The sequence below is a fragment of the Cygnus atratus genome, chromosome 9, assembly GCF_013377495.2.
Source record: "Cygnus atratus isolate AKBS03 ecotype Queensland, Australia chromosome 9, CAtr_DNAZoo_HiC_assembly, whole genome shotgun sequence".
Classification (NCBI taxonomy): Eukaryota; Metazoa; Chordata; class Aves; order Anseriformes; family Anatidae; genus Cygnus; species Cygnus atratus.
In genome coordinates this window covers 17,181,658-17,209,538 of record NC_066370.1, presented here as the reverse complement: position 1 = coordinate 17,209,538, position 27,881 = coordinate 17,181,658, and the positions used below count along the sequence as shown (strand labels likewise).

The 27,881-nt window shown below is 50.1% G+C and overlaps 1 protein-coding gene across 4 annotated transcripts; it reads right to left on the bottom strand.

Annotated features, from left to right (window-relative positions):
* Positions 1-159: 159 nt before the first annotated feature.
* AP2M1 (adaptor related protein complex 2 subunit mu 1) lies at positions 160-27,732 on the bottom strand. 4 transcript variants are annotated; one of them, XM_035544900.2, is made up of 12 exons: positions 27,618-27,689; positions 26,836-26,908; positions 16,568-16,680; positions 10,885-11,150; positions 10,267-10,349; positions 5,886-6,021; positions 5,648-5,789; positions 3,103-3,222; positions 2,419-2,554; positions 1,881-1,978; positions 1,640-1,751; positions 160-1,305 (listed from the first exon to the last, which is right to left on the bottom strand). In XM_035544900.2, exons 3-12 carry the CDS (start codon positions 16,639-16,641, stop codon positions 1,171-1,173), a joined length of 1,302 nt encoding a protein of 433 aa, XP_035400793.1. In that variant the 5' UTR covers positions 16,642-16,680; positions 26,836-26,908; positions 27,618-27,689; the 3' UTR covers positions 160-1,170. The 4 variants fall into 4 exon arrangements, with proteins under 4 accessions (XP_035400793.1, XP_050568424.1, XP_035400792.1 ...); XM_050712467.1 differs by having other exon boundaries at positions 26,690-26,908; positions 27,618-27,679; XM_035544899.2 differs by lacking the exon at positions 26,836-26,908 and having other exon boundaries at positions 27,618-27,732.
* Between the last annotated feature and the right edge of the window lie 149 nt (positions 27,733-27,881).

Sequence of the window (27,881 nt, the reverse complement as noted above, 5' to 3'; positions counted from 1 at the left end):
AAGTTAAACGGGGGCGGACTGAAGGGGCGCGGTGCTCCCAGGGGACAGGGGGCGCTCGGGGCGGATCGAGCCCAGCCAGGAGCCTCCCTGCCCCTGCTCCTCCTCCTCCTCCCCCCTACCGCAGCCCCTCCGCCCCCCCGAGCAGCACGCACAGCCGGCTCCGTTCTACACAGTTTATTAGGTTCAGCGCTGGACAAATCACGGGGTGTACAAAATGGAGACCACACTACCAGAAGCGGGACCGTGGGCGGCAGCAGCATTCCTATGGCCCAGAAGCGTTCGGTAGAAGCGCGGAGAGGGCGGGCTGGGGCCGGGGGTTTACTGGCGAGTGCGTTTTTCGATTCCAGAGGACAGACCCCGGTCGCATCCTGGCAGAGCTCAGCTGAGCCACGCTCCCCGGGGCTCCGACTCGTTTGGAAAGGAGCCCGGGACAGAGGGGCCACGTTTCCAAGTCGTTTGGAAAGGAAAGACTGGCTCGAGCCAGCAGCGGGTGGGGGGTAAGTGCTCTAAGGACCCGAAATGCTGTGCCACCCACGTACACACCAGCAAGAGTCTAAACCCTCATTGTGTTTTGGTCACAAACCTTCCCACAGCAGGGCTCTATACTGAGGACTTTGCAAGAAGGAGGAAGGTGGTGAGATGCAGCGAGCCCACCACCTCCTCGGGTGGAAGCCCAACAAAACTCACCAACCTCAGGCATCTCAGACTGGCCAGCAACATCTACCACAACAGCAATAGCTAGTACAGAAGCCAGGGTAACTTCAACTCGGATTTGTCCAGTCTATGTTTAGGTCTATTCTACGAGTACATATGCACAAGAACTTCAAAAATACTAGGATATGATGCAAGTAGTGAGACACCAACAGAAGAGAAGTTTAATGGTGGACGTTCCCTAGAAAGATCACGAGAGGATGGGAGTTAGACTAGCCCTTCCCCGCCCTGGGACAGGGAGCAGGAGGCTGGCCGCAGCCCTGCACGAGGCCGGGTTCTGAACTTCAGCTGCGGCGCGGGTGGAAACCAAGCACAGGCAGGCAAGTCCGCTCCCAAGGTGAGCCCCAGGGTCTTTCGATCTGCGTAGAGGGGCCAGGCCGATGTTCTCTGAATGTACTTGAAGACTGAGGAGACGCGGAGGATGGCTTGGAGAAGAGGGAGCCTGCCAGCCCGCTGGGGCTAGCATCTGGTCTCGTAGATCCCACTCCTGCCGATGTACCTCACCCATTTTATCACATCGTGGTCACTGTAGTTCAGCTTTGGCTCAAAGACTTTCAGGTAACGCACCTTCAGCCCAGAGGGCGCAAACGGGACCTGTTGGGAAAGGGAAAGGCAATGGAGAACATTGGTACGGAGGGATAAGATGCTCTCCGCACACAACAGCCCGAGGAGCCCCAGGCTAAGCACCTAGAAACAGACACCAAGAGCTCCCCCTTGTCACCATGCATGGTGACAGACTCCAGGGGCTTTAAAGGGGATTTCTTCCCCATTAGCTTTGCCACCTGGCTGGCTTCACTTAAGGCAGAGCTGCACAACAGCTTGCGATAGCGAGTACTCAGAACCGTGCAGTTCCCATGTGGGCAGAAGGGAGTGGACTGCCAGAGCTTCGCTAAGGCCAGCTGCCCCCAGAAGGCAGGCAGAGACTCACCTCAAAGTTCATGGAGATTGGGGGCCGAGCCCACTTCTTCTTGTCATTGGTGGGCAGCAGCTCGATCTCTGCACTGATCTGGGATTCCTTCATTCCAGCCATACGTTTTATCCTACCAGAGAAAACCCAGAAGTGAGGAGGCGCCCAAGTTTACTCTCCCCTCCCCTACAGGCGCTCAGTGCAGACGGGAGCGCTGAACGCTCCTGCCTCCCCAGACCCTGCTCCCAGCACGCTCACTTACTTCCACACAATGGCATTCTCACTGGCCTTGTACTTCGCCTTCCCTTTCATGCAGATGACTTGCACTCCACTGGTGTTGAGGGGTGTTGGGATCCGGACCTGGAAGGCAGAACGTGGTGAGCAGGGGAACAGAGACTGCAGCCAGGGCACTCTGTGCCATCTCACAGGAAAAAAAAACTGCCTCCTCCCAGGTCAGGCCAAGGGGTCTGGGGCAGCAGCTGCCCTCATCTCTCTCCATATCAGGGCCCCAGAGATCATCAGCTACCATGAGGCATCTTGCCTAACTCTAATTTCTTGCTTTGAAGTAAAGACTCAAACATTTTCAGAATCCACAACAAGGGTGTTTCAGAATCTGCCAAGGGTGACTGTGCAACTGAAAATAGCTTCCACTTTCCCCCTGCATGGCATTTCCCTTCTACAGGGCAGCAGCACCACCACATCTGCGAGGCATTCAGTTCACTTTAGTCCTGCTTGAGGACTCGTCTGCGAGGACAGCACAGCAGGGGTCATAAGTAAAGACGTAATAAGCCACAGCTTACCTCTATCTTCTGAGCCAACAAGGAAGGTTTGAAATTTGATTTTATCACCACCTTCACTTCCAGCTTGGTCCGGCCCACCTCCCGCACCAGGGGTATCACCCGGAAGGGAAGGATGATGTCCTTAGTGGTTCGGTATCTGCAGGCACAAAAGCAACGTCAAACTCTGAGGAGTTAACTCCCTTAGGTTCTCAAATTGTACCACCTTCCTAAGGAGACAGACTCTTTGCACAGGGAGCAACCTAGAAACCTTCTTCAAGGTTTCCTTGCTGTTTTTTTTTTTTTTTTTATTCCCAACTTTGGGACTACAGTATCAGCCAGAAAGGAAGCCACCCCAGAAGGAAGCAGCAGTCCGATCTGCGCTGCCCTAGGGCAGTAATAGCTTCTTTAGCCCAAGTTTTGTACCAGGTTCCTGCCAAGTGACCCTGCTCATGGATGCCAGTTTTAAGAACTTAGAACAAAAACCAGATACAGCAGGCTAACAGGCAGGAAAAGAAAGCCATGCAGCTAGGTTTCTACCACATCTGTAAACGAAGCGACAACCTACAGATTCTACTCCGAAAAGAAAGGAGGCAAGTGCACAGTTGTTAGGTGCTCAAGGGCCGCAGGTATGCCCGAGACCAGCAGCACTAACGCAGCAGCAGCACACAGATGCCAACACCAGCCTGTTCAACCCCCTCACCATACCTCATGAGCTCAAACTCTCCGTCTGGTGGAATGAAGCTGATGCTCCTCTCAGAATCAAATTTGCTGAGCCTCACGCACTGGTGGAAAGTGCAGTCATCAATGGCGATTGACTGTTTGCCGCTAAAACACAAGACAAAGTTAAACAAGTGCAAGCTGCTGCAACCCGTAGTGCAGAGTCTGCTCAGGCAGAAACTATTCTACAGAGCACGGTGCCATTGCAGGTGTCCAGGAAATGGGGAGGCAGGGAGAGATTCAGGGGACAGAAGCCTCCTGGCTCAAACTTCCCTCACTTCACCACTGCCAAGGTCGTATTTCAAGACATTCGTTTAAAAGAATTCTCTCCCTCCTCTCCCCGGAGATGCGACCCTTCTGTCACAGCCAGAGCAGCACCGTGCTGGGGTCCGCCTGCCAGCAGCACCTCGGTACTGCAAGGGCAGCTCTGCTAACCCAGGTCGTCTCGCAGCACAGTTCAAAGGAGAGAACACTTTCCTGTCCACAAAGCTATCCCACTGCCACACAGCTAGGAGATGCTAGGTTTTGGGTCCTCCTTTTCAGAAATCTCTTCAGGGGTGTTGATTTCCACAGTGCTAGCAGCTGGTTTGATACCAGACAGAAGCTTTGTCCTCAGGCCAGCATGGTAACTGATTTGCCGAGGACCAGAATACCATGCCACAAAAGTTAATCTCTCGCTTTACACAACATCTCCCCCCTACCATCTGTGCATTTAGGTGCACTAGCCTAGCCTGACAGCGCTCAGCACGTGCTGGGTTCTAGCAGCAAGGGAGATATCCTCGGGGACAGGTCCTAAAGTTAGCTAAGAGCTCCCTTCAGCTACTGAGAGGGATCAGAAAATGAGAATTAGGTAGCAACAGGAGAGGGAGCAGTACAGAAAAGGTGCTGCAGTGTAGTACAGCAATATCTAGGTTGCCCCAACTGCTATGAACAGCAGGGTAACCATTAAGTGTGCAGAGAGAGCCTATGCAACAGGCAGCTTCAGCTGTCCTAGGAGCCACCATTACCTGCTCAAAGGGGAAGCAGACTCACCCCAGGCTGACTGGCTGTTTACCTGACATAGAATAGCGGTGTAGTCTGTGCTTTACAGCAGGAGTTAGACTTTCCTACTCTGTTGCCCAGATGACAGCATTAGCAGACTACTTCCTTGGTTTCGTTGGAAAACTGTTGGGAAAGGCCTGCTGCCTAGCACTAGTCCAGGCATTGGGCAGCATTGCTCAGGGCTCGGCAGTGCCACGTGCCAGAAGCCAAAACGCAACTGGCAGCAACCGTTCCTGCTCGTCACCTCCGCTAAATACTTCTGCACAGTGACACCTCCAACCTCTTGCCTGCTAGAGAACCACCCAGCAAGAATCCACGTCCATCCTGCTTCTCTAACTCAGAAAGACAGCACATCTACAGGTGAGAGCACTCGCAGTACGCAAACTCTGGGACAGCACTGCTGACTCTTCAGAGGCCTACACAGATGATATTTTCAGTAGGGTACTTCCCCACTGGGCAGCCAGTTGAGACTCATCCATTTGGTTAGCTAAATTCACGTACTAGAAAGACAGCCTAAAGGTGACAGTGAAGTGATAGCTCTTGGCTTGGTTCTGAGAGAAAAGGCAAATAGCAGCGCAGCTCCATGTACAGGAACCATCACGGAAAGTGTCTGAGGTCTGAGTTACATGCACAAGTCACACAAAGCAAGAGACAGGGGGAGAGCAGAGTGCACACAGCTGAAGCGGGTTATCTACCTTCCCAATTCACTGAGGGGTCAGCAAAAAAAAAAAAGAAGAAACAGCTGAGTCACAAACAGTTAGTGGGAAAAAAAAGTGGCAGTCCCTTTCCTTTTCTCTCTTCACCCCAAGCAGGAAGGCTGGAAAAGGAACAAGACCCGTCTTCATCTTCAGGGTTGGTACTGACTGAGGCACAGCTGGGAAGGAAGGCAGCTGGGCTCCCAGAAGGGATGAGCTGCCAGTCCACGCAGCCACCTGTATGCCAGCAGCAGGGCTTATGTAGTATTAGTCTGCCCACCACCCCAGAGTGTGAGAACAGTCTGGGTAGGAGAGGCTACAGTCAGACGGGTTCCTTCACTGCTCCTAGGGAACGCTATTACTACTACAACCTACGAACGAGTCTCTGCGCTGACTAGAACTGCTTCTGACAAGCTCTGGGAAAATCCGTCTTGAAGAAATGTTTCCAGCTGCAAGAACTCCACACTTAACACCGTATTTGAATCTTAAAGATGATAGCCCAGAGAACCTCACAGCTCCCGTCGCTTGTTTTTGTATAGATGTGAAGTCAGACACCATAAATGACATTCCACCTGCTCACTCCAGCCCTGCTATGGAGAAGCCTTCCGTATCGAGGCCCTCAGGCTGGTAGCTCGCATGACAACTGACCTACCCAGAGAAAAATCGGCAGTAGTAGCTGAGGGGAAGAAGAGATGAGCTGCTTTTGTCAGATCAGAAAAAGCTACCAAGTGCTGCCCTCCCATAAGGGTCCCTGGTGGCAAGTGGCTTTTACCCCAAGCTACCCCAAGGCCTCTTACCTTTTCCCCGTTTCATCTGCAGTCCCTTTACCCTGTTTTTCAATGACAATCTTGTCGTTCATGCCAAACTTGCACTCCGGCATTCCACTCAGATAACTCTTCATCACCACTCTGCCAGAGACATGGGCACTCAAAACCTGACCTGGAGGAGAGAAGAGCACAGTGAGCACACTTAGGCAAGTCCCCACCAGTGATCCTTGAAGGGAAAAAGGATGCCAGCTCAACACCTCCCACTTACCCTGGGGGGACATCAAGAGATTCACACTCTCCAGCACATCAAGAAAGAGTTCATTGCGACGATATTTGATCCCTTCACGTCTCCATCCAATCTGTCCAGTCACCTGGCTGGTGATCTGGGACTGCTCTTCCTTAGTCTGAAGGGAAGAAATGACATATTAAATCTCTAGATACGCTGAAGGACTAAGAAAGCTTCATCTAAACCAAAGAGCAAGCACTTGCCACTTATTGTGCACAGCCACTTTTGACACTTAAAATTTGTGTCTCGTACACCCCACGATTCGGTCACAAAAGCGTTCCCCCCTCAGCAAATTGTACGCCTAACTAAACACTGACCATGGAAGAGGCTTTCCTGCTGCCTTTATTTCATTAGCAAGTCCTTTAGGCTACATTTAGGTGCGGGGAGACATGGGCTGCACCGATGACATTCGAATCACGTCTGACAGAATGTCACTTCAATCCACGTGTTAGACAGCTGACAGGCCAGCTCACACCCTTATCCAACACGAGACCCTAGGGCCGTGAAGCAGCTGGTCACCAAGGACTGCTCCATAACGACTGCAGTCATTAGCATGCCATTGGGGCAACGGTTGTACACCAACGTTAACTTCGCATGAATCTAAGTGTTTGCTCTCAGTCTCCAGGGAGCATTGTGTAGAGAGGCACTGGGAGGTTCCTACCTGGTGCTACGGGCGGGGTCCAATCACGCAGAAAGTGAAGTAGATGTAAAGCAGCAAGTGTGGCGCGCACAGGGTTAGACAGGCAAGCGGGTCAGTAGCAAGAAAAAGGAGGAAGGGAGAAAGAGGCAGGTTAGGCTTAAGGCTATCTCAGGACAGGAACAAAGCAGGCCAGCTCATTACTAATTAAGTAGCTAATCAGTACAAACAAGATGAGGGGCTCTGACCTTTAGCTCAGGAAGCCCAGTACTCCCAGCAGGGAAATGGCTTTTCTAACTTCAGCCCACCCCCCCCAAATACAAGGCAGGGCAGAGGGAGCGACAGATGGGCCAAATACCACTCCAGTAATGGTACTGTGCGGTCAACTCTGCATGCTGCCGTTCCTAAAGCCAGCCCTGGATGTTTACTGTGCCACAGATGCCAGTCTAAGAGAAGTACACAGCACCCGGGACTGCGATAATAAAGATGTTTTAATAAAACTGGGTCCAGTAAGGAGTTGTGTCCTTGTTAATCCCGTCTCTTCCACCAGAGTGGCTGCAGAGCACCACGGCGGGCCCTGCCCCAGCAGCCCTGCACTGGGCCCACAGGGTGGCAGTACACAATCTCGGCTTAGAGATGGCGCAGTGGCTTTGTTTCACACATGTTCTTGCCACAGAGCTGGTCGCTTCTTGAGCGAAGCCATTATCATAACATCAAAGAGGCAGAGCGGTTTATACTCCACTGGAACTGACTAGGTAAGTGCTCAATGCAGTACAAAATACTCCTCTCCTCTGTCCCACCAAAAAACCCCCACAACGTCCTTATCTGCCTTGTTCAATGCTTCGTTCAGGCTCAAGAGGAAGTGGAGAGGAGCACATAGATTAATACCCAGTCCTCCAGCTTCCAAAGCAGCCTCAGCTAATCAGAGACACTGATCGCATGCTGAAGTTCCCGTCTCCCACAACACCAGTGCCTTGAACCTCTGGTCGCTACAGAAAGTGGCTGGGTGGACCTGGAAGCAGATGCCTAGGGAGTAACGAAGCTCAGATCACACAGCACCATAAGCGTTGTGTTCCCTTCAAGATGGATCAAAGGTACCCTGGTCTGAAATTTCTCAGAACCAGGACCTTGCCTGAGCTGGAAGAAGTCAGCTCAACTGGTACAGGAATATTCAACTTCCTGACTACCCAACCGCCGGCACAGTTACCAGGCTGAAGGCAGACAGCTACCACCAGGTTTCCTAGGCTCAGGCAGCTGTTGGTAGACCTCTTCCCACCTTCAGCAAGTAACACTAGCATTTTAGCATTACAATGTGTCTACAGCTTGGGGAAATGCTGTAATTAAGAGTTAAAATCACACTCACAGAAAGCACTTGGAGAGGATGAAAGTGCCAACATGCTGTTAGTTGATGAAGCCTGGACAGATGCAGACAGCAGTTACAGGCTGAGAACTGAGCGCGCACAGAGCATGGCTCCACCCTGCGCTTTAAGAGCAGGTTTAGCCTCTCCTGGAAGGAGAGATCTGAGGCAATGCCTGCACCAGTTCTGTCAGAGGAGATCAGCACAACCTGAGCCCTGCTGTTTGACTACTATCATGGAAAAGTATCATGGTAAAACCACGTTGCACGCCAGCACCTTTTGAAATCTCTAGCGTGCTGCACCACCCCATTCCCAGAGGACAACGGTACTTTTCTTGGCAAGCAATGCAGCAATATTGGACCATCTTTCAAAATCAAAGCAGATCTTAAATCCCAAGATTGCCAGCCCTGGAAAGACCACTGTAGCCACACAGGGTGGGCGTTCAGAGGGCAGCAGCTCAGAACACCTCAAATTCCTCACTGAGAACAAAGTCAAAAAGTTGAGTGTTGAAATTCTGCCATAATTGCAGGTTTTATTCCTTAAAGTCAGCAGGACACAAAGCTCAAGGAAAGCACCCCCATGAACTAGGCAGGGACAATGGAACAAGGTTGACAGACAACCCAGCCCCACATTTAAGCCCAAGGTCTCTGTCAGAAGATGGCTGTAAGTGAAGGAAGAGTCTGAGGCTAGAAGAACCAGAGTAAAGGGAACCAGGCAATACAGAAAGTACTGTTTCAATTGTTTCCCCTGCAGTACCAGGTCTGGATAGGATCACTTCTGCTCTTCTTTGAACTGGGATGCAAAGAACTCCCACACAGAGCACAATAACCATGAGCTGTTACTTATGAATGGCTGTAGACCAGAACTCCTGTTTGAAAGGGAAGGACTAAACCTGTTGTTGAATGAGGTGAGGTGCTGTGACAGTAGTTTGCACGCGAGCAGTGTCAGAGTTCGTTAAAACTGTCAAAAACACAAAAAAAAGAGGTAGGGAAGGAAGTGAGGGTGGTGGTTACTTTTTTTCCCTAGGAACAGGAGCTGACTCAGCTATCTTGAGTGCTGACTTCCCAGAATGTCAGACTGCAGAAGGCCACAGTGATTTACATTAAAGCTCGGGATGGGGGACGGAGACCGGATGCACTCACATCTGGCCACTGATATGCGCGTGCCCTCTTGCAAAACACTGCTTGTTGCAGCAGAAAATGTTGCTTGGGGTAGCTGTTCTCTCTCCCTCACTCTTGAGATGCAGCTAGGCTTACTACTAATAGATTAAAAGGAGTCCTTAGGAAGTCAGCGTTAATGAAAGGAGCTAGAACAGAGCCTCCAGAGACTCTAACCTCTGCTCATCCTTCAGAAGAACAGTCTCCAGGCAAGCTCTTGTTTAGTACTTCTGTTTGTACCTTGGGTCTTAAGTTTCACCCAGATCTCTTTCCTTTTGCAGACAGCTTCAGCAGACTGACTCCCAGCTTTTCTCCTGACTCACCTGCTACATAGCCTAGAAGTCAGTCCTCTCACCTAAGGCCTCGTTAGGAGTTGCACAGCTACGTTAGAGGGACAAGGTGAGCGATATCCCTCGGGGACACAAGCAGCAGTAACTACAGTAGCATTTTGGTTTCACAGAGGCTGAGCATGAGCTGCCTGAGATGGGAAGCCTAGTTTTGAGGACTAGCCTGGTGTAGGATTAGAACTAGTTCAAAAAACATTCCCAAGAACAGCCGAATTCAACTGTCTTTTTCCCCCAGGTGTCCCTTATCTTCTATCTCTATGTAAGCTTTGTTGCAAGGGTTACTGCTATACCGAATGTGCCACAGAGAATTTCATCTCTAATGTGAGAAAGCCCAGACTGTACTGATGCATCTGCTGATCTGCAAAGATGTCACAGGCAGCAACAGAGTAACGTCAGTTTCCTGACTGCTAACAAGACTCAGAAGGCTGAAGAATACTTCTTTACAAGGAAGGCACGAAAGCCTGACAGCTCAAAGCACCGAAGGCTGGCAGAGAACAGACCTGCTCAGTGAGATTCACACACAGGACAGCTATTTCTGGTTCAGCAGGCAGATGTGTTTATTCTCTGTCAGAAGCTGACACAGAGCAGCACCTGAAGGCAGCGATCATTTACATGCAAGGGACCAGCACCACCCCAGCACAGGGCCTTTCCTCTCACACCTTACTAAATGCCAGCGAGGTCACACAAGCACAGAGACATCTAGAATGAGGTGACACTGAGCTACATCCCAGCCAGAGAGTTCTCAGGCTACTCAGGCATCTTCACCCAGCACAGGTCAAGCGGTTAGTTGCATAATTAAGACCATGCTTTCTTGAACAAGCTGAACTAGCAGAACAGCGCTGTACCCCAGATCCCTCTGGTTACCTGACTCTTGATGCCTTGCTGAGTGATGAAAGTCTTCAGAGCCCCTGTTTCAGAGTTCTGAGGATAGCCAAAGTCCAGGATTTCTACGGAAGGGTAAAAGATGGTTAGCTCAGAGCCACAAGCCAAAGCTGCAACATATAAACACAGCAGCCATGTTAACCATTGCTATAAGGAAAGCAGTGTCTGTGCACTAACTTGCTCGTATATTAAGCCGGTGGACAAGAGGCTGGAGTACTCTTTAGCAAGAGAAGAAAAACAAACAGCCTTGCTAAACTGACTTCCCTGTACAGTATTTTGGATAGGAAGAGCGATGGACAGCTCTCCAGAGTGATGAATTTGCTGGTTTCTAAGTGACCGCATTTCAGGATTAAATATCAACTCAGTGTTATGATAGCTCTACATCTACACAGGATCCGCTCAAAAGCTGGAATCCAGTACCAGCTACCTTATTTACAACGGGGCACAGCTCCAATGATTCAGCTAGGCAAGCCCTGATCAACACAAGGCTGTGGACTTGAGATGTTACTGTTCCAACTTAGTGTTACATCAAACTAAACTAAAAGCTACCGAACGACCAAGTGCAGCATCACGTAGCAGATTAGAAGGGAAACATCTCACCATCCAGCAGCTCATAGATCAGCACGAAGTTGTTCTTTATGTTCTCCTCACTGATCTTCCCAAAGTAGGCAGTCATCACGTCACACATCTTGTAAAGAAACTCGAACACCATGGCGGCGTTGACATTCTGCTTGGTGACAGCAGCCAGCCAGATGTTGGAACGCTTGACGTGGAAGAAGCTTGTGCGGGCGATGTTGGTGACAGGCGAGCGTACCTGCTGCCGTGCGTGGATGACATTGACGCGGAAGGCGTCCACGGCATTCCGCCTACGAGACCACCACCAAAAGGTAAGTTAGCACAGTGTCCACGAAACAAATTCGCCGCACAGCTCTGCTTATGTGATTGCTGAGGTGAACTACACACGCCCAGCTCACTTAGGAAGGGCGCCTGGGATGTCACAGCCAAGAGGGACAACCGAAGGCTCTGAGCAGAGTTGGACGTTAAATCCTGCGCAGACTCCAGGAGAGGAGTTACTGCTCTCTGTGGACCTTTGGACTACAGGGCAATTCTAACTGCAGTCAGAAAGAGAAGCAAGCTAACCTCCACGTGGAGTCAGATGACAAAGGAGTTTCAGTTTATTTTGCTAGCACTCCCGATTGCCATAGCCAGGAATGAACACTAGAGCAGGCTCTCGGGCACGTGTTTTGAACAAAAAGCTAGTCACTACCTGCTCTGCGTGCCCAGGCCTTCGTACCCCTGCCCCAAAACAAATCCATAGTCTCCCATGATATTCTTTAATGGCAGATCCCCCCATATATACCACTGAGGAAAAGACAGCAAAACCTAACCAGGTCACCTGATGGATGTCAGTGCCTGGGTACACCATGAAAGGCAGTTTTAGTTCAGATTCATCTCACCTCCATTTCCCAAAGTACCCTGGAGGGCAGGCTAAAAGCAGCGAGCAGGATTAGGAACATTTTGGGCTTTCCAGTTATATGTCCTCTCAAGCCTGCTGTGCTTCAGAGCAGGTCTCTGGCAGACAGAATTGGGGTCCCCATGGTGCCACATGCTAGTAGCAACGCATTATGTGCACTGGAAGATCCAGTACCATTTACAATGGGAAAGAAGTTCTGCAGTGCAGAAAAGGTGCTGCACGACTTTCTCCTAGCTGCTAACATCTTTAATCCAAGCTTGTTTCACTGTCTATACACTAGTGACAGGGAACAAAGCCCTCCCAAATAAACACGGATCTCCCCATGACATCCTGGTTTCCAACCTCTTCCACACTTTCTCATCCTGTAGCTACAAGTCAGGGTAAACTCCCCAAATTAAGTGAAAATCCACCAATACTAAGACCACAGGAAGGAGAACTGAGGGATTTATATTACAAAGCTGAGACTTAGAGCAGTAGCCTGCCTACCAAGCCAAGGCACATCTAGTTGTGCTTTACTACTCGTACCCTTCCTTAAGGCTATGCAGAACAGGGGGGCTCCTCGCTGCAGTGTCAAGGCCCATGGTAAGGAATATGCAGAACCGTGTTTGAGAGCAGGCAGCAGTCACATCCTTGCGAGCAAGGATAAAGGCATACAAATGTTCATAAGCACTGAGGGTTGTCAACGGTCCAGCAGACAGTTTGAAAACAAAGGATATTCAGGGGAATACATGCTACCATGGCAGGTATTTTTTCCTTGAAGGTCAGGGTAGACATGTAGAAGCCTCATCAGTAAACACCCTCCCCCATAAGCAAAATTCTGGCCTTCGAATACTTCCTAGGTTTTATTGCTCCAGAAGGCTTGTGAGTTAAATCACTATTTGATTTCTACCTCGATTTTTCCATAAGAAAGCAGTTAATCTACTGTAAAATAACAGTATCTAGAAGTCCCATTCCTCCCCTTCAGTAAGCCTCACAAGGAAAGCTCAGCTTGTACTGGAGCATCAGCCCTCCCGGCCTCGGGTTCTACCCGCTAGAACTAGCAGCAGAGCCAGCAGTCAGACTGGTGCACGCTAGAGAAGCCTCAGGTGAGCGAAGCTTTTCCAGCACACCAACTGCCCGCTGTGCAGTGCCAGTCATGGCCTACCCGCGTCTCTTACCTATTGCTACAGCAGCCAATGAGATGGGATGGACAGAAATGGCGCCAGCGGAGAAAGGAGGAGTGACAGCAACAAGAGAAAGGGTTAGAAACACACACACAAGGCACAATGATTCCAAAGAGATAAGGAGAGACACCAAACAGCACCCCCTCCCCCTGCTCCTGGGCGCAAAAGGCCCAGGTAGGCCTGGCTGGAAAGTAACAAGCTGTGGCAGCAACGAAGCCCTCGCAAGGCACAGCACTGACGTGCCATGGTCAGATCGCCAGTGTCGACAGACTGGGGTTCTTTTGAATTTCAGGACTAATTGGGTGTTTAGTCCAGATGAGTGGGATCCACATCACGTCATTGGTATCCACGCTGCCCTGCTAACACACGTGGCAGGCTTCAGCGGGGGGAAAAAAGAAAGAAACAATCTGAGGCACAGCCTGGGGACCACAGAGTACCACGTTTCTTCTTCCCTCAGCCTGCCTCACCACGGGGCTGCAAGTCTGAGTGGGCGCTGCTGTGGCAGTGCTCTTATTTGAGGCTGTTTGGGCTGACACTTTCTGGCCTGGTCCAGCCAACAGGAAATGCACCGAGTTTGACAGAGCTTCAGCGCATCTGGAGAGATATGGCACGTCCTGCAGGTTCAGGCACTGCTCTATCCAGCTTGCACTTTTTCCATAATGATCAAGAGCTATGAAGCAGAAGTGATGTCTTAGAAGCTCAGAAACAAAACGCCTATCCCATTTAAAGTGCATGCAGTTTGTCATGTAAGCTGCTCAGTTTCAAATGGCTTATTTTTTTTTAAAGATCAAATAGCTACATTTTCAAATGCAGGTAGGTTCTCCCAGTGACCAAATCACTGAAGAACAAGGCACTTAAGGTCACAATAGAGCCCTCCACAGTATCCTGAATTAAATGCATAGTGCTTTGCTTATATTTTTAAGAGGCTGCTTATGCATGCAGCTAGCTGCTGTATAGACAGATGCACTACATGCACTAAAGCCATTCTTCTAAGTTGCAAGCAAAGGAAGTCCAAGTTTTGTGGGGACTGTTTTCTGCCTTTATCAAAGTCAAGGGAAGTGTTGCTTCATTGACTGCCACTTTGCTCATCAGCATTTGAGCTAGTATGTGCTTATTTAGGCCCTTAAACCGTGCAAGGGGAGGGGTTCTCATTACCACAAATGGCTTTTAATCTCTCCCAACACAGCCTGAGGCTTCAAGACACCAAAGGGAAGTGCCAAGACCAAGAAGCCTTACAGGTCAATCACTTCAAATCCCCATGAAGACAGGCAGCAGCTATGCTCATTTCCCACTCAGCCTACCTCCCAACAAGCTAGATGGGCTCAACCCCCTGCACTTCAGATTTATCTGGATTAAAGATTGAAGCGTTCTAGAAATCTACTGGCTCATTGTTTTGAGATGGAACTCCTACAGAGGAGAGTACAAGCTGCAGGGAAAGGCTGTTCCTTGCCTTACCTCTCTGAAAGCTAGGTAGGGTGCTCAGAGCTTTCAAGTACACCTGGTACTGATGCTAGCATTCATAATAGGAAATAACAGATACCTACTTTCCTTGCTATAGAGCTGAAGATTCTCAGTTACTTGATTACAAGACAAGGCTGTTCTAAGACAACTTGTTTTATAAAGGTTACATATCCCAAAGTTGTAAACCAGGTTTGAAGGCCTGTTTCAGAAGGAATCCAACGTCTTGGGAGCAAGCTCGGTTAATAGCCAGCACCAGCTCCACGTAAGTCCCAAGACTGGCACTGAGACACTTTCACAGAAAATTAACAAAGGATTTTATTCAAGGCAACACTAACTCCTGAGGTTCTAGAGAACACGTGAATCTTCGGCACCTTTTTCCAAAAGAAAAAGTTAAGATTAGATCGGGCAGGAAATCCAAATTTCTAGTTTTGCCTGGCCAGCCAGTAAGAAGTACTTCATTACTTGCTGAACAACTCAGTCACTTCACGAGAGGGATGAGCCAAGACAAAAACAGTGGAAGATCATTACATTAAAAGAACTATTTCACTCTCCAGTTTGCATCTCTATGGCCAGAAGGCCCTTTAAATTAAAAGGTCTTCTTGAGTAAACATCAGTTCAAGCACAGTGCAATCTAAGTGCCACAAAAAACAACAAAATCTTATTGCCACAAACTGCAGCAACATCGTCTCTAGCTCCACATACAGCGTTCCCAAATTTTATCAGTAATCCAGCCTCATTTGGTTCAGTCACCATACTATTCATTAATTAGGAGAATTTCCAAGTCAGATCTGGCACATGAATTGCTCTGAAGACCTTCAGCCAGCAGACATTCAAAAGACTGGAAGAATTACTACAGTAGAGAAGAGGCAGAACTTCATAGCCAGCAGTTTTCTGCTTCAGAAGTACAAAAGTACAAAGCTTCCTTGGCTCAGCTCCGTGTGGAAGATCTGGGAAAATTTGGCCATCCTCACAACTGCTACTTTACTCCACTTAGAACAAGAGAGAGTTAAGGTATCACCTAGTGAACTTATTACAGGCACCATGTTGACCACTGCTACTCCTTCAATGAAACTGTGAAAGCCTTGGCAAGCTGCTAGTTCTACACCATTTTTAACCTCCGCTAGACTATCCATGTGCAGAAGGGAAGCTCTCTTCAGACTGTCTTGATTGTTTATTGCAATTCGTGGCAACAAGTTATCTCACCGCACATTCTACTGCTATTTATCTTGGAGACCTTGTAAAAATATATTTTTCCTAAAGTGGCCAAAAGGATCTCTTGGACTTTGAGAGAATGCTTACTGTGACCCTGTTTCCATTAGCTGCATTTCAACTTGCTAACTTCAATTACTAGCTTCCACCTAATGCCTCACATTAATCATAACCACTAGTAACAGTCCTGCTGTGTGAGAAAGCCACTTAAGGCTTGCACTCCAAGCAGCAGCATCACTTGGTATCAGGCTCCTTAAAACACTACCCACTGCTCATAAAACACCAGTTCTCGTTGGGTTCCTTCTGGGAACTAGCAGCCTAGGAATGGTACATACCCAGTCTAAGTGAGCAACGTTGCACTTCACACGAGTGTTATGATACACCTGTACCTACTGAAGGCTTTCAGAGATCCCACAATTTTAATTACCCAACAGATGTAAGCTTTTTTTTTTTTTTTTATACTTACAAGGCTGACATACAAGGTTGGGGCAGAGAATGTTAAGTGTACAGAGGTGGTTACTGGCACTTTGACACCGCAAGCAAAGACCAGAGGCAGTCTGCTGTATGCCTGTACTTGATACTAGCCATCTGTGTTTGAAAGGAGTTCAGAGCCCTGGTTACAATGCATGGCAGACAGTTCCCACATGACTCCTCCTGTAACATTTTAACGATTACAGTTAGGCTGGTAGACTTCTGCAGTGGCAGTCCACATTGTTGAAGCATTTGGAAAAACACCCAGATCTCTACTATCCAAAAGGAAGCCCTAGCTTTGCCTGCAGGTTATCCTTTACTACCATCTGTAGGTGACCTGGGCTTAGTAAGAACGTAGCTATTTCTTACCTAGGCCTAGAGCAGCAAGTTGAGTTGCAGTCTTACATGCATGCACAGCTAATGCAGAACAAAGCAGCTCTGGGTTGTCGTCTGCACCACAGTGAGACGGAAATGCAAAGACCATGGATGCAATAGAAGCACTTACCCAATGTCATCCCGGTAGACTCGAGAGATTAAAACCTCTCCTTTGTGATTATAGATGAATAAGCCTCCGATCATGATGGAACTTTAGTCTTCTCTTTCCATGTTGCTTAAGACCTGAGGCAAGAAAGCGCACACGTTAGGCTGCAGGGCAACAAACAGTACAGCAGGCACAGGCTGACATCCAGCCAGGACACCTCCACAGAAAGCACTTCGTGCAGTGCCTGCAGTGGTGAGGACCTGATAGCTCACACCTTGATGCCACAGGAGTAACAAACTCCAGCAGACTGCAGGGAAAGATGAGTGGAGAGCGCGCACACAGATATTAGTGAAGGTCTGGTGCTGTCGGCTCCTTCACTAGTTGATATCATTACACCTGGCCAGGCCAGGGCTGAGGCCCAGCAGGGCAGCTTGATACTCAGTGTCTGCCTCACACTTGCAGGAGGAGAGCACAGAGCTCCTTACACAGGACTATCAGAAAGTGTTTTACTCTGGAGAGGAACGAAGTAGCCTTATTGCTGCCATTTGAGGTTATACTTTTTGATCTGCTAGGATTTTATGTGAAAAAGTTTGTGTTCCCAAGGCACAGACTGCATGTTCCATGAAAGACATGAGCCCCTAACCACGGCCAGTCTCTACAGATCAGCTTCCTGCGAGTCTCCCTCAGAGGCACATCACAACAAGGACTCGATGAGAAAGCCCACCAGGAACCAACAGCCTTGTCCTGGATCTAAGGAGCCACTGCAGGAATCCTGACAAAAGCCTGGCTGAGGGACTCCGAGCTTGTCTGTAGCAACTCAGAGAGGTCAGGTCAGTAAATACAGCTGCAGGGCAGCCAGCAAGGCACGAGGCGCTGAACACAACTGCGATTTGCAGCCAGGACTGAAGCTTAGAATTAGCACTGCAATAGATGCTGGCTAACTTCACATTCACCCATCAGCACGGACAGATCAAGGCTCAAGAACTGGAAGTGCCTGGCCTCTCCCTTGAACATGAGGGAAAACAGACCTGGAACTGCAAGGAAATCGGAGACCCTTTATTTCTCCTATAAAGTGTGCGTCCCCACAGCGACTGGCACACAAATCAGATCACTGCATGGCAGGGTGTTAGTGGCAGCAGGTCCACCTTGGTTTACTACTGCCTGCCTAGGAAGGCTGCTTAACTTAAAGAGATAATGGATTCCAGGGCAGCAGCCATTGATCTCGTCGCTCAGTAATTCAGTCTGCTGGATGAGGAGCAATCAAGGGGAGTGCTCCTAAACATCTTTCTAGCCAGTAAGTCTACAGGTAACGATCATTTAAGCAGCATCTTGACAAAGCTCGACACACCTGCTTGGGATCATAGCTGCCTAGCAGTAATGGGCTGTATTAATAAATAGGTACAGAAAACTAGCTTCAGAGTCAAAACAGAACAGTCTGGCCATGAGGTACCACTGGAGCAGATCTCAACCGTGAGCCACTTTAACTGGGGACTAGTGTCTTAGAAGTTACCCTCTTAAACTGATCTCTTTCTGCAGCTTGTTTTGAAAAGAGCTTCAAAGCTGACAGACATTATTGAGGCAGATTTTTTAATTTATTTATATATTTTTTTTAAATATACAGCTTCTTAACCTGATCCCCTTCCTGTAGTCACCCACACTCCTCCTTCACCCCAGTCCAAGCCATAACACCCATTCAGGCAACTGCTTGGCCTGCTTCGGCCAGAGAAGAGCACCACAAATATGATAGGGCAAGGCTCGTACCCAGCTCTGGGGACCATCACATAGGTGTTTCTCTCAGCTTCAGCACTGGAGAGCCTTAGATAACCAACCACCTCCGCAGTGCTGCTGGGGAGATTAGCCTACACCCAATCTGTCTGGGGTGGGTGGGAAGGATAGGGACAGGCGAGCCTAAAACAGCTGACAGCGAACCGATACGCCTTTGTTCAGGCACAGCACAAACCAAGTTGGAGTGACCTTGCCTCGGACCATCTCAAAGGTCAGAAAAATAACAGAAGAGCAACACACACAGAGGGTCGGAAGGACTTCCAGCACAGAGGCCTGAGAAACCATCTGCTAACGGGTACGTTCAAGAAACCGCAGCAGCCGCCTGCCTGAAGGTGGTATTGCACACGTGAGCTCTGCACTAAAACAAGGATTTTTAGATAGTGCAGCCACTACTTTTAATTGCAGGAAGGCCAAAAAACTTTTAATTTCATTAGTCTTTACACCAACAGCTACATTTTCAGCCATACCTAATGAGCCCTCAGAGAGCAGCCTGACACATACATGTCTCTGCTACTGGTCTTCAGCTTCCAGATGGCTGCTTCTACTCACTACAAGGAACGAAAATACCAGAAATAGTCACCGAGTCAAAATAGCGAGAAACTGAGGTGCAGTTTTCCCAAAACTCAGCAGTAAGCTTCCTGGCTTTTACTCCCACATTTTGCTGGCTGTGTCTCTGGCTATTATCAGGCTGCCTCCTGCCACTTGTCAGTGGCTTCACGTCACTGTCATCACCAATTTTTGATGGCCTGAGACTCCATCTAGCACAGAAAAATTTTAAAAATAACTTTTAAGACTATTTTTGCACCAGTGAAACAGTTATACTAGGACCTTAACACACTGGTTACACTTTAACTCTTGGATGCTTCTGTCTTAATATTGCCAAGTTCTGAAACCTCACCTAGAAACAACTTACGTATATTTCCATGAGTGACTGTTAACTTCAGGGTACGTTCCACCTGCTTCCAGGACAAGTGTCTTGTACCATCATGCACAAACCAAACCTGTTAACATAGGGGCCTGAGATTCCCATGTAATTACAGAGCAAGAAAAGTCTTCTGAAGCTTCTGAGTGCCCCACGTGGGGGAATGAGGCTACGCACACAGCAAGGCCCACATCCCCATGCCAGAAGACAAAGACAACCCAGCTGGCCAACAGAACAAGCCCAGGCTGTCAAGTTGAAGGAAGAGGCCGTGTCACAGACCCACAGCTACCCGCACGAAACTCACAGCCCTAACAGGCACGCAGAAGGCCACCGAAGGGTAGAGCACAGGGCAGGAACCCAAAACACAAACATCTATTTGAACAGATGCCCGGCAAGTCTGGCGGATGCTGCTGCTGTAATTCAGCAGCCATGTGAAAGGCCATTCACACGGGACAAACGATGGAAACAGGAACCGCTACGACAGTGAATGCAGCTTGTTGCCTGCTCTAAGAAATTCTTTCCTAATTATTGATTGCTTTTCTATCTCAGACAAGAGACAAGGATGTCTTTCTCAGACTGCTGCAGTGGTAGCTTCCACGTTTCGATACGGACCACTGCTACCAAACGTGAAGTAGTTCTCGCATCTTCCTTCAGACTTACATTGTATAGAAAGGTTTCCTGGAAGCTTACGCAACTGGCCAAAGCCGGATCGTGTGAATCCTACAAAACCTTTCCAGAAGATTCCTAGAAAGCACATCCTAGTCTTTAAAAAAAGTAATCTCCCTCTTGGGCTTTAATGCTGCTTAACTTATTTGTTCCACTATTTTTAGCATAAAGGAAACATCTGCTTTGATGAACAACAGGGTCAGACACACAGCATACAAGACCGAGCATCTTGCTAGCATGACGACTGCTTCCTGAAAGAGCCTTGTTTTAATTATTTACTGCAGTTCTATAAAACAGATTGCTGATCAAGCTTCTTGCTGAAAAATTAAAGCCAGCTCTGGAAGATCCAGATATTTTCAATGGTGATAGAGCTAATGAGGTTCTCTCTCTTATACGTTAGGTTACAGCACATTCTGTAATAAGTTACAGACAGATGTGTCAGAATTTTTAACTGCACACAATACCAGGCAGCAGAGTCAACTGCTCGCTTATACATTAGCGAAGCATGTTAGAGGAAGAGTAAATACAGAGCGATCCAAATGCTTTTGGTCTTAAAGAAAGTTCTTCGTCAACACAAAGAAACACCAGGCTTCTTCATCACACAAGTACACTGAGAGCTGAGCTTGGGCTTGGAACTTTCCACGTGCAGCTAGCTCCTACCCAAGCACACCGCACTAGTTAGGGTAAGAGCCACGTTGGTTCACAGTGCAGTTCTGTCAGCCCAGTATCTTGCCTCTGGTGCTGGCAATAAAGGGACAGAGATAACAGGAGGCACAGGTCAGGAAGATACCCCCCAGCAGATCCCCCAGCAATGGCACGTTTATTTAAGAACACCCAACGGCTCTTTTTAAGAGTATTTGCCCAGCCTCGTCTTAAATCTGTCCGTCAGCAGCATCCCATGGCAAAAACATACTGTGTAAAGAAACCTTTTTGTTTAAAGTCTGCTTTTTCTTTCCTCCCCCAGCTTTAACAGCCTCTAGTTTGTGCAGAGGAACAAGACGTGAAGCACTAGCCCTCATGCTCTCCTTCCAGGCTACTCGGGACTGTGTAGAACTTCTCTATTGCCTTCATTGACTCCTTCCCAGAACAGTACGTTCCCACCTTACTCAGCTGCTCTAAGCTTTGGTCTTTCTCAGTGCCTTCCTCTCAAAGCTTTTCCTTCTGGAAGGAAATTCAAAACCAAACATTACTGGAGATGTAAACAAACCATGGTATAGATATTATAACAATCCTGCTTTGATACCTTTTTTTTAGTGCTTGACTTTTTAAAGGAAAAAAAACCTCAGTGTAACTCCCAGATCACACTGAATTCAGTCCTCCAGATGACCGCCCAGGTTACAGGCGAAGCACTGTTTGCCTTTGCTCCCTAGCCTGATTTAGCCAAAGAATCAGGACTGCTCTGCCAGTTGGTTTTACAAAGGCAGTCCGCCAGCATAAACGTACCTGGGAGATGCTCACTAGCATTACTTCATACCCAGCAGCAGCTTGCCTCCGTAGGATTCTCCTCAAGCCTGGAGAACCTGCAATTCTACAGCTCTACAGACTGAGCCCCAATCCACATTTAAGTGCAATTTACCTAATTCAGTTTGATGCAACGGTGCCGTCCTTTCACCCAGCCTTCACCAACCCATCCATGGTGGAGGTTCAGGGAACACGACGATATTCCAGGCTTCTTAGCAAGCCCAGCATTTCACTCCCTCCCCACTACAGCTACTTCCATCAGCTAATCAGACCATGTACCCAGCTGGGAAACTCAAGAGGTGGAATGACTAACCCCAAGATATATGAACCAACGAGAAGAAAGCTATACAAAGAGCACCATGCACGAGAAAGTTGCTTAAAGCTTAGCAAAGAGAAGGGCTCTTTGAGATGACAATGGCTCTCCTTGAAGCTGCTGCAGTGAAAATAAGCCTGCTTTGTTTTGATCCTCTCCTTTGTGTTTCGCTATGAGTCTCGTAGATACTGGTTCAAACCACTTCAAGGTTACACGGCAGCTGGAATGAGTTTTTAGCGGGGCACTCCTGACCTGGTAAGATCATCCCCACGTTTTGGGATAATGAAGAGGTTTCGTTTCCAAAGCTGGTCTGAGAAGAGCCCAGCGCTTGCAATGGTTAAGAACTGCAGGGAGCAGCGCCCAGATTAATCTGAGACTGACATTCGGTGACTCACGGCTGTTGGAACCAGAAGGCCCCAGAATCAGAAACCCACCACGGAGCTGGGTTCATCTGCTCGCTGTGCACAAGCGACATGACTCAGAAAGCTTCCCAGTAATAGGCTTGCTCAATCAGCTTGCTATGACTCACTCCGCTCCTCTCCACAGCCAGCCTTTCCTCGGGAGATCACCCCGTGCTGTTTTGAGTTTCCTCAGGCTAGTGGCTCATTGCAAGACAGTTTAAGAGCAAAGCCCATCACTTTTTAACCGTTTCTCTTTAAGTGCCTGGAAGCCAAGGTGACTAGCTGAAGCCTTTGGCTTAATGGTCTGCCAGCCGCATTTTCAGCCTCGTGCAGCTACGTTCCTTCTGCTTCACAAGCTCAAACATACGGTGACCCGCTCCACGCTGCTAGCTACAGCCTTGTTTTCTAGCTATGGTATGGATGGATTTATTCTACTTCAGGTGCAGAGAAGATCCGTATGAATACTGAATTTGCACCAGTTGGTGACTAATCACCTTAATTTAGGAACAACGGTCCTCTCCCAACGGCTTCTTCATTCTTCCAGCAGCTAGCCACTAGGGTAGGAGATCAAACCTCTGAACGCCACTCCCACAAATACCTAAGGCCAGCACGCTTCCTAGCCTGCTGCCAAGTACTCACATTCCAGGACACTTCCATTTCAACCCATAAATAGAAGGCAGAAGCATCCTGAGGAGCATCGTAGACAGACCACATACTTGAACACGCTTATAAACACACGAGGAGTTAAGGCTACATGGGAATGCTTTTCCGCTCAGGTGAAAGTGACAGCACCAAAACACACCTTTTCGGCAACTGCGAAGAAGTTACCTCCTTAAGACAGCCTACAACAAAAAAGGAACACGAAGAATTACTGGGATGCGGATTCGAGTGCATTTCAGTAGCCGCAGAGCTGACAAGCGGCAGGATTAGCTGGACCCACAGTGACTGACGTGGAGATGTGCACCCTGTGAAGAGAAACAAACGTCCTCTTCTCCAACCATGCCACTGCCCATGCCGCACGGGGCTGTGCGTTTGGGAACGTTCCTCCCTCAAACCTTCGTGACACGTCAGACCGAGCCCCAGCAGCCAGCCTGCAGCCAGTTAGCTACAGACCGTGACCAAGGGAGAAGGAAAACTGCAAGGAAAGCATGGTATCTCAAAAAGGCTTTTGTCTACCAACTCTATCACAGACGGAAAACGCTCTGTTTATTGGGTCTGACCTACAGCCAGTTTCTTTTTGAAAGCAGTCAGACTTTGCCCTCGCAGACCTGCGCCGTGCCACGCGTTAGGAATGTGTGTGCGCGTGGTCAGGAGCGCAGGCTCGGTGCGGCAGGATCCTGCTGCTGGGCTGGGAGCTGCCCTGGGAGGATGCACTAAGCCGGTGCTCTGCGAGCAGGGTTTGGGTAATTCCCCCCTCAGCACGCCAGGACCCCAGCCTTCCGCTTGTATTGCCTCTGCTTGGCTTCTGGCCTAGTATAGCTGTGGAAGAAGGGAACACACGGCACGGAGCCTTCTTAGACTAAAGAAGGCAGATGTAGGGAAGGGACTGACAAGCATGATTTGCTCCCTCTGCAGCAGTTTTTTCCCCTCTGTATCCGTAACAATTCTGGGAACGCCACACGGAGCAGGATCGTTTCTCCAGACCTTGTCCAGTGTGCAGGCCTCGCACATTCTCTGCCCAAGAACCACCAGTAAGAGAAGCACCACTTCAGTACTGCGGTCATCGATCATCAGGGTACGAAGGACAAGCCTGAGTTCCAGCCTAAATCCCAGATGCACGCAGACATTCAAACAGGTGATTTTCTCCAGTGCTCACGTCCCAAAACTCGAAGTGTTCAAGCGACACCACGGAGCCCAGCAATCCTTCCTGCACCAGCAGAACAGCGCTAGCTTCAACCGACACCGCAGACTTGGGAGCACGGCTGCCTGCCTTTTGTAACTACATTTGCAGAACCGAGCACAAAAAAGCTGATCTGCTCCAACTCGCTGCTCGGGAAAAAATAATGGATTGCTACTCGGTTTTCTACAGTGGAATGAGGCAACACGCCTGCAGTAACTGCAGCCTCACGTCCAGGCAAGAGATGCTTGCTCTAGCCCTAGAAGAATGAGGTACTGCCTGGAGGAAACACGTCACTAGCAGCGTGCCTACAGCCTGGAGTCCTGTAGCAGTACGCAGCCACCATGCAATCTGAGCATCTGTTGGGATTTTTGCTACAGGAAAGAGCTAATGTACCTGTCTGTAACACCCCAACAGTTTCTCAAAGTTGCCCTTCAGCACAGCCAGCACCCGCTGAGCTCTCCATCCATTTTAAAGCACACCTTTAGGGCAGGCTGTATTTCACTACGCCACCTCTGCGTTTGCCACTCTCACCAAGACCCAAGGGGGCTTCTGCTCGCCTGCAGACAAGCCCACACTGGCCACAGCCCCGCTGCAAGACAAGTTGTTGGCTTCACCGAGCTTCCTTGGCCACCAAGTACAGGGGCTGAACGATGCTCAGCAGTCAGCCCAAGACCCAGCCGCTCCAGGCTTTCTCGCTGCCACCGAAGGGCGAGAAGTTTCCTCCCAGCACAGCCGTCACTCGGCTTGAAGGAGAACAGAAGACAACGCTCATTTCTCTCACCTACACAGCACTGCTGGGGAGCGGCAATCACAAGTCAGTCAATAAGCTGGCGTAAAACAACCAACCCGTTTAGGAGTCTATTAAAAGAAAGTTTGGGTTCTGACTTAACAGTAAGTCCGCTGTGCATTAACAAGCTTATCCAACTAAGCAGTTCAAGGTACATTAGCTGCTCGAGCTCTCACCCAGGAAGAAGCCAGCGCTCACCCGGAGGACTGAGGGCAAGTCAACTGTAACCATTTCTGCATTCCGAAGTCACTACGGTCTTGGACAAGCGACAGCAGCTGAAGCAGGAGGGGGATTAGTCAGGATGCTCGGGCAAACTGGAGTTCCTTAGGAAGCCAACGTCGCCAGGCTAGCACTAGTGTTATCAAACCAGAGGCTTAAGGCTTACATCGATGTCGCCACCCCACCAGCTAATCCGAGCACCTAAGCTTTGCTCAGAGGGCTGCATTAGCCACCTTCCAGGCCACGGGCTGCGCCTGGTTTTAAAGGAGAGTAGCCGCGATCACTTCATCCTGGGGAAGACAGACTGCATGATTTAATTAAGAGGCATACCGTGAGCTAAAGAGCTACGGAGATAAACCCATCAGATTCAGAGGAACTGTTCCTATTTTAAACCCAATCCCATAAATCCCCACAACCAGTGGGCAGGAAGAGAAGCACGTTCAGCTCCCACCAGGCTGTCCTCCTACAGCCTGCTTCTGTGTGCCACGCAGCACGCAGGCAGTCTGGTGGGCAGCGAGAGAAACCCTGACAGAGGGAAACGTGGCAAGCACCCTTAATGCCACCAAAAAAGCATTTAAGACACCTCTCTGCCTTACTGGAGTCCAACCTTACCTGAATAGCCCCAGTTACTTCTTCCACCTCTAGTGGTTTTTATTCGAAGGCAGTTTTAATGTCAGTCTGCAGCAGCTTCCACTCTAGAAGTCTGAGCAGAGACTCCTGTTCTATTCATCTTCTAACAGAAAAGGCTGCAGATATGAGCCGTAGCTCACCGCAGACCACCAACGGCCTAGGTGCCTCAACCTGCCAACGTACCTCTTTGCGCTGTTCCTGTGGAGCAGGTAACTGCCTTTCACATTCTGTGCCTCAGCCTGCAAGCTGCTAGCTAAGCTGCCAACCTGCTGGGATCGAAATAACATATTGCTTATTCATAGCTTTTGATTCTGCAGGTCATCCACTACAGGAAAGCAGCTGACTCTACCTGCTATACGTTGGCACCCTAGGCTGCCCTTCTGTCCATCCCTGAGTTACGCCTACAAACATCCTTAAAACACACCAACAGCCTTTAGCACTATAAGCTCAGAAAACCGATAGAAGGCCTTGTGTTGGACTAGATAGCCTTGTCACATCCCTGCGCCAAGAAGTGATAAGGCCAAGAAAAGTTTAACTAGGGTCACATGAAGTTTCTTTACAAAAAGAAGTTTTGTTCAGTGATTGTTCCCATTCCTTAAAAAGAAGAAGCCAAGATACTATCAACCCCCCGGAGAGCATTTCCTGTCATCTGTGCTTCAAGAAACCGGAGGTGCAATTCTTTGCAGCCTCAAGACTCAACACTTCAAAGACTAGAATTGTGTTATCTCAGGAGGGGGGAGAAGCCGGCCATAATACCCTTCAAGGATATCTCAAATACTCTCCCTGGAGGAAAATATGGCCAGCCTGCAGCCCAAAGAAGACTGGGTACCTTGTCACTAGATGTCAGTAACATGGCACTTCCTACAGAGGAGAAACGATGCCTCCCCTCTGACAGGGAAAATATGGAAGCAGGCAGCTTGGCAGCATCTCATCAGACTGGATGTTGTCCCTGCAAGCGAAACTCACAGGGACGAGCCCAGCTTTTACGAGATGGAAAAAGCAGTAAGTACAGTTCTGACAGCATTCACGCTGCCCAGCAAGAACCATGCCCACATGAGCACACATGCAGTTAGAAACCCATAACGCCCAGACCTGTGAGCCACCAAAACCATCCAGACTTGCCTATCTGGGAAAGTTCCAGGCTCAGATTTTGGCAGCCTCAGGCGAAAACTTCCCAGCAGCTTTGTCATACTAAAGCAAGCAGCAAACGGCTCTCGGAAGCACGCAGCTAAGAGGGAGAAGGCGAGATGAAAAGAGTCATTTCCTACCGGGAAGAGGAATCAGCTGCAGCGGACGATAAACAGAGGCTGCATTTCCTGCAGCCCTGCAGGCTCCAAAGCCCTAGCGAAGGGAAGAAAGGAAGCAGGGAGGCATCAGGGGAGCTGTTGGAGCGGGGCCCGCTCCCGGCTCAGCGCCGTTCAGCACCAGCAGCGCTGCTCCCTGCCTCGGCAGGTTCTCCACGGAGGAAAGCAGGGGCTGGGAGCCGTGACCCAGCTAATTCGGGCTCGTCCCGTGTGGAGAAGCGTGAGGGAAGTCCCTGCCTGGCCCCGGCACCAAGCCTTTGCTCGGGCTGACCGAGCCCGTGGGCGCAGACCTTCCCCGTACACCCGGCGCCACTCAGGGCTCCTCCGTCCCCACCCGCACCCAGCCCAGCGATGCGGGGCTGCCGCCTCGGCCCGACCGCCGCAACACGGCCACAGAACGCCCCCGCACGCCAAAAAATGATGATAAAAAAGGCAGAAAACGGCCTAGAGCCGGATCCAGGCGGCGAGGCCGGGGTCGCGGCGCAGCCCCTCACTGACAGAGAGCCCGCCCAGGGGGCGCCCCCAGCCCCCCCCCCCCGGACCCCTCCCCGCTCCTGTCAGCGCCGCGGGCCCGCAGCCCCCCACCCCCGGCGGGCGCTGAGGGAGCCTCCACCCACCATCCCCCGGCCGCCCCCCGACCCCAGGCGATAGAGCGAGCCCCCCCGGCGCAGGGAAGCCGCCCGGAGGGAAGAAGCGAGCGGCTCGGCCCCGGCAGAGCGCGGAACACCGGCGCGGAGCCCCCTCACCTGCCTCCGCCCGCCCGCCCGCCGCTCTGCCGCCCAGCGCCCAAGATGGCGGCCGCCGGCCCCCCCCCTCCCTCAGCGCCCCCCCTATCACTGCAGAGCCGCCGCCGCGCATGCCCCGCCTGCGCCCCGCCGCTACCGCGCATGCGCCGAGGGCAGGGCGGCCGGCGGGGCCGATCGGCGAGGGCGGGCGGCTCCGCGCGGTGCCTGCTGGGAGTTGTAGGCCTGCGGGGGGCCGGGAGATGGAGGCCGGGCAGCGCCGAGCCC